The sequence below is a fragment of the Pteropus vampyrus genome, unplaced genomic scaffold (assembly GCF_000151845.1).
Source record: "Pteropus vampyrus isolate Shadow unplaced genomic scaffold, Pvam_2.0 Scaffold2, whole genome shotgun sequence".
Lineage (NCBI taxonomy): Eukaryota > Metazoa > Chordata > Mammalia > Chiroptera > Pteropodidae > Pteropus > Pteropus vampyrus.
Genome location: NW_011888783.1, coordinates 18,361,933 through 18,373,328, shown reverse-complemented (window position 1 = coordinate 18,373,328; position 11,396 = coordinate 18,361,933). Strand labels below are relative to the sequence as shown.

Here is an 11,396-nt window from a genome sequence, read left to right as displayed (position 1 = left end):
AAGAAGAGAAACCTCTTCTCCCTATACTAACCCCCTCTTTGCGGAAGCACAGGAAAAAGGCCATGTGAGGACTTGAGAAGGCAACCTTCTACAAACCAGAGTCTCACAAGAAACTGAATGCTGCCAGACCTTGATCTTGAACGTCCAGCCTCCAGAAGTATGAGAAAATAAACTTCTGTGTTTAGGCCACCTAGTCTATGGCACTTTGTTATGGCAGCCCAAGCAGAGAAGATAATATACTTTTAGTTGCAAATGCTAGGGCAAAACTACCTAGTACCCTCTCCTTATAGAAAAGGGCAAAGCCTAGTTTTGGTCTGGCCTCAGGGTACAATAGTCTAAAATGCAGTTCTCGGCAACTAATTTACCTTTACTGCAGATCATTTCCAAAGATCTATCCTGTAGGGTATACTCTCCTTGCTTGAGATTGACATTAATCCATGGGCCATCCTCAGAACAGTTTTCAGAGGGTTAAAGAGAAGCAAGGATGACCTGGGCTCACAACTGACCTAAATTCATTACAGAATGGAATCCTCAAACTTATTGCAAAACTAGAAGAGATTACTAAAAAGGGAGATAATCCAACCAGCTAGATCTTGCTTAGTAAGATTACCAAGTTTCAATCCTCCAGTCACCCATTAGAGCTAAGTAGTTAAAACAGAGAAAGTCTAGAATAACAAAGAAACAAACAGCATCTCTGGAAAGGAACTGGTCTTGGTAGGCAATTACGGTGTACAAGGGTTATGTGTAAGAACAGATTGTATTAAAGAGAGAGTTAGGTTTGGTGATCACAGGTAGGTTTGGCTCCTTTCTGTTTAAACAAAAAGACAGAGAATGGACAATTTAACAGTACATAATATAGCTATTTAAACAGTATTTTAAAATAAGCTCTAATATTCTGAATTATATTTAAAAAACCAAGTCATACAAGTATACAACAGATCTCGATATTGCCTCCTCATTTAAGTAACCTGCAAAACACAACACCTTCCAAAATTTTTAACTTAAAATTTATGTGGAAGGTGTATTTCACAGCAACTTTACCAACAGTTTGTTCTTTACTAGATGATTAGCATAGAAATGCTCTCTATATGTAATCAAAGTCTCTTCTGGCAACTTAATCTCTCTTTGGCTCAACATTCTAAGCCAAAAGTTAGGGCAATGTAGACAGAATCTCTGTAAAATGACAAGTTAAAACCGCTAGGCATTCAGTTTTATATCCCACATATGAGTGAAATTGTATGGTTCTCAATTTTTTCTGACTTATTTTACTTAGCATGATAACCTCATGATCCATCCATGTTGTCACAAATGGCAGTATTTCATCTTTTCTTACGGCTGAGTAATATTCCACTGTATATATGTGGGGCATAAAACTGAAAGCAGCAAATGAATGTGACAAACAAGCAGAGAGACTCATGGACATGGACAATAGCTTAGTGGTTACCAGAGGGAAGGGAAGTACAGGGGAGGTTAGACAGGAGTAGAGGGGGTTAAATATATGATGATGGAAGGAAATTTAACTTTGGGTGGTACACTCACAATGTAATACACGTATGATGTACTAATGAATTGCACACTTGAAATCTATATGATTTTATTTACCAATGTCACCCCAATAAATTTAATTTAAAAAATTCAGTCTTTGTAGTAATCAAATAAACATATTCAAATAAAAAAAATTCCTAGGCAGATTTGAGGTATTTTTGAGCACTTTCCATAATGACAATTTTAAAAAGAAAGGAGTGATGTGTAAGCATTAAGCTATAAAACTTTTAAAGAGTCATCAAACGCATTTTCACATGTAAAACATATATTTCCTGAAAAAATTAAACATACTAAACTTTAGCAAACCTTGAATGTATGTTACATGTTATCCCCACAAAAAAACCCTCAATTATCAAGAGCTTCCTTTCATTAAAGCCAAAATAAAGTACTTTGATATAGCATTCTCAGATTGATAGAGTTGGTAAAACAAATTTTGTGTGGTATATTGTATGAAGATGGAAGAAGCAGAGAAATGCCTATCACTTTGAATAGTCTAATCAACACCATAACAACATTATTTGGTCTAAGAAAACTAGTTCAGAATGAGGTTCCAAAAAGTTTACCACCAAATTCCTTTTAGTAATGAACAATAGTAATTCCTCAAAAATTAGTATCTCTAGGTCCTCAAATTAAGTTTTAATTTCATAAATTATAATGTCATTCTAAAAGTTTATCACAGGAAAATGAAAACAAAGTGAAATTAACAAAAGTCAGTGCAGAAAACAAGGAGAAAAATATTACTAATTTACTTCCACTTTACATTATATGTCCCCAGATTACTTCTATCATATGCTTTCACATATTTCATGGAATTAAGAGATATGAATCAATGGAAATATGAAGCAATCAACCAATCAACAAAAAAACCACCTAGACAGCAGGTGTAAATTTGTAGAAATCAGTTTTTAAACTACTTGCCCATAATCTTCTGTGTTTGCTTGAGTATGATTGTGTAGATCAAAGAGTGGGGTATGAAGAAAAGAAAGGACTAAAATTATGAAATTCCTGGGGAAGGGAGGGTTCTTTCCTAACTATATAAATGGTCCCTCCACTCCCATTCCCAATCACTAAGCTGGTTATTACTGGTGGGAATTACTTTAGCTCCTTCAGGTGTTTAATTGGCTCAGATAATTATTTTAGAACCTTAATGTTCTCCTCTCTCTGCACTTCATTTCCTTTTTTGGGGGAAGTAACGTAGTAGTTGTGGGGTTGTTGTTTTGTTCTCTCTTCAAATACATAAATATGTACATTAAAACCCCTAATTGGGAATAAGTATTCAAATGGCAGGTTTTGATTCTGTTCTCCCATTCTATTTAGACAAAATGAAACTTTACCAGCAGCAAATAAATATAACAATTGAACTGACTGGCAAAATTTAAATATTTAGTACACTTCTTGAAACAGAAATTACAGCTGCTATATTGGGTGTGTGTGTGTGTAATTTCTTGATGTTAAGCACTAATCAAGGTGCTAACACCAAGCCCTAGCACATACATGTATAACAACATCTTATTACAGTATACTGTAGCCCTTCTCCTAGCTTGCTGTTAAAGTAACTTGTTTCAGGATTTTAATGGATTCCATGAATTTTTTTTCTACACAATAATGAAAAAAACCTAGTCTTCTAAATTTTCTTTATGCATATGCACATAAATGACATGGAGTTATAGTTCTGATTGGGAAAGGCTAGTGGCCAAGCAACTGTTTTCTCTTTTTGGGGAAATAGTTATCCCTACACTCAACTCACAAACCTAAATTAAACCCTACTCAAATTAATGGCTAAATATGACTTCTAATACTCTTCTAAATTTCCACTGTCTATACAACAAATAGATTAATATTAAAAACATAGAAATAAAACACATTTTACCTTAAAATTTTAATTTGGTAAGTAAATATAACCTACTGCCAAGTTAAGATGTATGCTTATAAGAAACACAGAGCCAGGAATATGTTTGTAGGTCCATAATGAGAATAGGAGGTAAAATATAAATACTAGGAGTTTTCATATATACAGCTAGTTCCATGTTCTCTTAACAAAGTCATCTTTTATAGACTACTACTCATTTTTAAATGGGAAGCAGGAGAAAGGACAAAATGTCAAGTTTAGAATTCCAACACTCTCCTAAGCACTTTTCTTGTCCACACATGCCAAGAAGTCAGGAACCTTATAACATTCTTCATGGGCTTAATTGTGACTTTTCCTAAATAGTGTATTTCACCACTCTCCCATGGAAAACTACTGTCTACACAAGTAGCATCTTGTTATGTTCTACATAAACATAAGGTACAGTGGTTGGCTTTAACTGACAGAAGAATTCCTCAAAGATTTCTTCTAGTCATGGATGTGAATATAAAAGTGTACACACAGATTTAGAGATTAAGTCCTCTAGCATTATGTTGTTCATTATCAAATTTTTATTCCAACCTAGAGTGACAAGAAATGTCACATATGCAAATTTATTCTTTGTGGTCATACTAAGGACTTGATAAATCAGATGACAAATGGTATTCTAGAAAGATCAAAGAGATATCAAACTTCAAGAATATTTGGGGGTCAATTCACCTAAAATCAATGCCCTGTATTCTCCACTGTTCAAAAGGCTTGTAGACAATCCATTGTCTTCCATTTCAACTAGTTGCATGGTCCATTGTGAAGGAGTGAGAAAAGAGCTGTGTGCTTGTTCTTGACCTGTAAAGATTTCATCATGGAAGATTAATACTGATGCTGCTGCTGCCTGTTACTGGTTGTTTCTCTTTGCAGGTGCCAATATCGGTCAGAGAACAGGATTTCTGTGGCAGAGTTGTTGCTATACTGTTATCTCTTCAGAACGGAGGCACAAGGAGAGATGAATGCCACATCGCAAGGAGCAAAGGAGAGAGAGAGAAAGAAATGGTGTCAGGTGGCATGTTGGATGCGATTTTTGTTTTAGTAGAGATTGAGATGACTGCAAATTGTTTAGCTGATTCCTTCGGTCTGCAAAGACACATTTGGTTGGTGCTGATGATTCTTGACTAATCCTGTTTCAATTACAAATTGGTTATGTTTTACAAAAAAAACTTCTGGCACTTATACTCAGGGCTTATAAATCTCTCTCTCTCTCTCTCTCTCTCTCACACTCTCTCTCTCTCTTTCCCCAAAACATACATTAAAGCCAATCACTGCTACACTATTTAACATTCTGAACTGAGATGTCAAATCTATATGTATTTTCTCCAACTAATCAAATATTTAAAAACTAGATGACAAAACTTAACTAGAAAATAAAGAGCAACATATATCCACATGCTGTTCACATCACAATAACTATGTTTTGCCACTGTTAACTTGAGTAAACAGCAGTGGCAAGACAGTTATTAGTCCTAATAACTTTCCACATTTTTATTTCCTCATCATTTTGGGGTATTATCGGTAACTTGTATCTTTAAAATAACATTATGACTACAGAGAGAATCTATTATAAGGAAGATGGTTTTTCAGGGATTAAAAAACTTATTTGTGTTAATTTAGTAACAGTCCTTGGAAAGCATATCCAGGTAGTTTCTTGAATAATGATATGAAATATACAAATCACAACCTAACACAACTCACATCACAAAGGAAAATTTCTTCCCCATACTAAAATTAATCAAAGACTGGAATTAAAACAAGATCAACCATAAAAGCTAACTGGTATATGGTTTGTTACTTTCCTTAAATCCACAGATTCCACATGTGGCACAAGTACACAAATAAGATAGTAGCTTTATCTCAAACGAACAACTCTTTAAAGATAGGAAATTATACCCATTGCAACTACAAGATTTAATAAGTGATAATTAGGAAAGTGTGTATGTACATAATTACTAGTAGCAAAAAAGTTATTTTTAAAAAAGTTTTAGGAATAACTTGTAGTCTCCATGTATTTTATTATATCATTTTTCATGTTTTATTCTGTTAAATCCTTAAGCTATATATACAAGGTAAAATTATGTTAGAATACTTTTTACAAAAAAAATGTTTTTCTATTGACTTTAAAAAATAAAATTAAGAGTGAAAAGCAATATATCAGCTAATAATGAAATATTCTAGCTGATACAACAGTTACTAACAGACTACCCAAAGAAAGTAATATGTGAGAGAAAGAGTATGTGTTTGTGAAAAACTTAACTGCTTTCCTTTATGAGCAACCAACATCCTTACTACTCTAAGAGAGATGCAAAGAAAGCTACAACTGAATTACTTCTTCCAAATACAAAGAATCAACTTGCTGTCCACCTACAACAAAATAATGTAGAAATAAAGTGTACAGATGTCGCCACCGAAATAGAAGTGAGAGAGAAAATGTTGGCTTTGCTGGTTACTAGCTGTATTAATTTAGACAAAGTATATACAGATCTTTGCATTCAAAAAGTTAACATTAATGATTACCCTAGAATGGTTAAAACTTCAAAGTTCATAAAATGTAACATTACATAATTCTCCTGAAATGAGAACTTGAATCATGTCTGTACCGGTGTGGAAATAAATCACTTAGTAAATGAGTGAGCAATGACTTCATATACTGATAATAACAATAAATATTAAAGAATTCTTGATATATTAAAAAAAAGATGATACAGGGTGATTTTCCTAATCTCAGTAGACAAAACTAATATTCTTTCAGTAAGTTTAAATTTACTATTTGGTGGTAACCAGAAATAACTATTTTAGCCAGACTTACTTTTAGAGGTTTCTGCTTAACTCTCATTCATTACTTTATCACACTTACGGTTTTGAATTTATTATATTTCTAAACCTACAGAATAGCATAGAATGTGAACTATAAATTTTATGATTTGTTCAACGGTAAATACACATTTTCAAATTTTAGTTTACATATTCTATTATTATAATGATCTTTATGAAATACAAAGTATGTCATAAATTGTTCATTTCAAGATAAAGTAAATAGATCTTCTGGTCTCATATATCTTAATGGCATGGGATTCTTCAATGAAAGAATTTTTCTTCTCTGTGCCAACAAATTTAATCTAATAATTCTGTTTAACTTTTAAGAGTTTTTGTTAAAGGAAGAGTGAAAGCAAAAGTCACCCTGGCTAATGCAAAATACAGTGTGCCAGGCTCCAAATCTAAACTCTAAGCTAACATACCACGGGTTAATTCTCATGTAGTTTACATGGACATCAAATAGTCACAAATAGCCTATGATAGAAGCTTTATAGTTACAAGTTAGGGTACACTTCATGTCAGCTTAATAAACCCAGAAACGCAGGGAGCTGATACGATAAGAAGTGATAACATCTTTTCTCTTAACTCAAGCTTGTTCTGTGTTAAAAGTATCCAATCTACCTCTTTTTGAGAAAACAGAATGACCTATTTTAATGACCTATTTTCAACTGTGCCTAAGAATGCCAAATAACTTATTTTTAAAACATGCAATTTAATGCTTATTATTTTTTAATTGTACAACTCAAAAATTAGTACCTAGTGGTAGGCAGGTAACTACTTTTGTTTTAAGGTGACACCACTTATTCAATTTTGTTCTCTGTATGTACTATTAGCAACTTTCTTTATAATGCATTCAATTCTTCTTACTCAAAATAGTCTCTCAGAAGAAAATGTGAGAATTCGAGAAACGAGAGTATGTTTCAGCATTATTAGTTCATCCAATCTCCCAAAATATGCCATGATGGGGGTCAAAGAAAAGTGGTCAAAGTAAATTCCTTAAGAAGATAAAATCAGAAATCTAAAATTGCTCAGTAAATCTGATAAAAGCTGAAAAAAATAAATAAAACAAAAAAAGATAATGGAGAGGACCATTATTAGAAAGAATACAAAAAAAAAATGGAGACGATAAACACTGGCAAAGAGTATAATGTGGAGGTTAGAAGGGAATATATAATATTCTAGAACAGTTTACAAATGTTTGTATAATATCTAGATATTCACATAAACCTCACTTTAGGAAACAGAAGTGTTTCAGAGAAATGGAATATTTTCAAAGTACCAGAAAAGCTTTAAAATCAACTAACCACCAACCAACTAAAACCAAAAACAAACATCCCTCCAAAGCCTTTTAAAAAGTGAAGTATTTTTTCTAGTGCAAATAGCTGATTCCTATTTAACTGCTTTATATTTTAATTTCATATAACAGATTTTTGTAAGACACATGTAAAATCTCATCATTAGAAATAGTAATTTAAAATTTACTATTATATGTGAAAATAACTTTTCTGTTAAAGCTCTAAATATACACTTAGAATAACTAAAAACATACTTAATGTCTCATTATCATGAAAGGCTGTTTAGAAAACAATTGATAAATCTTTATATGGGACATCAAGCACAGGTCTCTATGAATTCATTATCGAAATAGCTTATGTGGGCAATATGTGTACTCATTCTGTGTACTACAAAATCCCCTCTTCCTTCTATAGTTCCATTACAACTCCATCTGCTACAGAGAATAGACTGAAGTTGTCTATTCTATCTCAAAGAGCACGAAAAATAGTAAATATAACAGAACAAAAGTACTTAAAAAAAAAAAAACCAGAATAAATTTACTGTTCAAGTAGTTTAGGTTGAAACTTTTCTTAGCAGGAGCATAGAAAGATATGGCATAATAAAAAACACTAGCATAAATTTTATATATATGTGTGTATATATATATATATACGTACATACACACACACACACACACACACACACGCACATATTTATAACTTTTTTTCTGTTCTCTGTAATTAAATGGGAGGGGTCTGAAGCATGTTGATAGCAAAAAGCATGACAGATTACAAAAACAAGACAGCATATAGTATGACAGTAGCTGCTACCAGAATGGGTTTCTCTGTTCTAACACATATTACCCCAGGGAGACAACTTCAGATATATATCTTCAATTAGTTCGCTAACTCAATTTTAGCTATTATTCAGCCTATTTAAAAAGATTAAGTAATCTGAAAAGTAGAAAGCATAATAAAAAATTGGGTCAAAGAAAGAATTTTATATCTGTCAGTAAAACTGAGGGGACAATTTTCTATTATTACTTCTTTGAAGTAAAAATACCATAAAAACAATGATTTGATTAGAATTTCAGAGTTTATAAACAAGTATAAGCTATACATTATAAACATTTACTATAATAATACATAGCAACATTTTTCTAAGTCATATCATTTTATACTATTACTGATGACTAGGCTCTTCTAAACTTATCAATATATACGCATTTTAAATGAAAGATTTAATCAAGCATTCAACAGCTTAAAAGTTGAAGAAACAATGTTATTAATTTATAATTATTTCAATTTATTATGAAATAGACAGAAACAATATGAAGTTTTACATTTCATCTTAAAAGTGAAGCATTTTTTACAAAAAGATAGTATTTAAACAGAGTAGTCTTCAGACCCTGTAGGTCTGGCCAGGAAGACAAGCATCTCAATGTCTGTAAGTTACCACAAGGTAAAGAAAAATTATTTTAATATACTCAACATAAAAATGCAAATTTAATGTCCTTCTTTTGTCTAAATTCTTTAAATTTGGGTGCTTTCTCTTTTATGTTTTATGTTTTGATTTATTCAATAAGAGACTTATAACACAACTTTCCACAACCTCTGGCAACAAACAAAATCCAACATATGCTTCACATACCTTTTTGAGATGTCCTAGTCTAAGTTTGAAAATTTCTTCCTGTTCATGGTATTCTGCCAAAGTCAATCTGTCAAAAATAAAATTATAATTCTAGTATAAAGATTAATACTTATTTCTTAATAACGAGCTATATAAAATTAATCAAAAAGAAATACTAAAATGTTGACAACTTTCAGCCCAAAATATAAGCCAGAAGTCCTTTAAGATATTCTTCACAATACATCTAATATTTATAGATGGAATAATGAACTAATGTATATTTTTACTAACTTCTGTTTGGTTTTGAAACATTAATAAGCAAATTTTACAGATAGTACTAAATACTAGGCTACTGACTTTCTAGGGCAATAATTCTTACCCTTTTATGATCATAGACAGCTAAAAATAATTTAAAGGAATATATAAACACTCTCTCCAGAAAATTTCACATAAATATAATTTTGGAGTTCACAGATCTGTTTAAGAATTCCTATTCCAGGGTCTTTCATCAAACAAAATGTAAACCTCAACACAGTATAAGAGACATTTCTTACATTTTTCAGCATTTCCCTATCAGGAAGTACCTGACATATATTAGCTTTTTAGATATCTATTGTCTATTTCCATTAATAAAAAAACTGTTTTTAGATAAAATGTAAAATATTTAGATAACATGAATCAGAGACAAGTTTCTTTAAAGAAACATGATTTTACTGCACAGACTGAAAAGAGCTAAGCTAGGATAATGTTAATTTTAATGGCTTTTAATTGCCACATCAATTATTTTTAGAATTTCCACATCCTACTCTCTGGGACATATGAATATGCTGTTATACAGCAAAGGAGAATTAAAGTAGCATAAGGAATTAAGGTTGCTAATCAGCTGATCTTAATTAGGGAGTTATTCTGAATTATCTTTGTGGGCCCAATGTAATTACAAGACTCCTTAAAGGAAGAGAAGAGCAGATGAGTGAAAATCAGAGTGATGTGACATGAGAAAGACTTGACTGGCTATTGCTGGCTTGCAGATGGAAGGGCATCATAAACCAAGGAATGTAGGCATCTTCTAGAAGCTGGAAAAGGCAAGGAATGGGTTCTCCTTTAAACCCACAAGGAGTAAAACAGCCTTGATGACACCTTGATTTTAGTCGAATGAGACCCACTTCAGATCTGTAATCTCCAAAACTATAAGATAAACAATTTGTGTTACCTTAAGCCATTAAATTTGTGGTAATTTGTTACAGTGAGAACAGAAAACTACTACAGATCTTGATATCTAAATGTGGGACATTCCTATAACAAACACCTAAAAATGTGGAAGTGGTTTTGGAATTTGGTGGTAGGCAAGAGGCTGGAAGAATTTTGAGCAGCATGATTTTAAAAACCTTAGACTGCCTTGAAAAGACTGTGAGCAGAAATGTAGATGTTAACAACTTTGCTACTCATGGAATTCCAAAGCACAGCAGAGAAAACAAATCATTTTAGAGAACACCTAAACCATCATCAACAGACTGCTGGTAGAAATATGGACAGTAGATGTGCTGCTGGTGAGGACTTAGAAGGAAATAAGGAACAGGTTATTGAAAATTGGAAGAATGGGGATCCTTGTTATTATGGAATATAGCTTAGCAAAATTGTATCCTATAGTTATGCAGAAAGCCAAACTTAAGAGAAATGAACTCGAATATTTAGCTTATGAGATTTCCAAAGTGTTGAAGGCATAGACTGATTTCTTCTTGCTGTTTACATTAAAATGTGAGAAGAGATAAATTAAGGGAACCAGGACTTAATGGTTTAAGAAATTCTCATCCTGTCCAGAGGGTGAAATATACTAATATTGAGATTCATTGTCAAAAAAAGCTGCTATTAAAAAAAAAGAAAAGAAAAAGAAAAAGGAGTATGTGGACAACCTTTTGCTAATACCCCAGAAAGATCAGAGTATTCAGTCACATAAATGGTCTTTAAGACGATGAAGCATGTGACTCATAGATCTTCTCGGCCTTCTCAACAGAAACCAAAAACAGCGATGAGATTATCTAGAAAACTGTGGAGGATCTTCTTGTCATAATAGAGTGAATCCTTGTTTCATATGTGAGAGATCCACAAGATTCTTGAGAACCAGCAGAAACACTGCCAACTTGGATTTAAAAGGACAGAGTATTGGATAAAAGGCTGTCAGACCCCCAAAGTAATACAAACAAGAAACAGTCTGATAAAGCTACTCAGCTACAAATAC

At 32.3% G+C, this 11,396-nt stretch overlaps 1 protein-coding gene across 1 annotated transcript in view; it reads right to left on the bottom strand.

The window, feature by feature from the left end:
* The window catches only part of TLK1 (tousled like kinase 1), a 132,462-nt gene that overhangs the window by 23,421 nt on the left and 97,645 nt on the right, over positions 1-11,396 (bottom strand). The window contains exon 12 of the mRNA XM_023528456.1: positions 9,182-9,248. Coding sequence (XP_023384224.1) covers positions 9,182-9,248 — 67 coding nt within the window. The remainder of the gene's footprint in view (positions 1-9,181; positions 9,249-11,396) is intronic.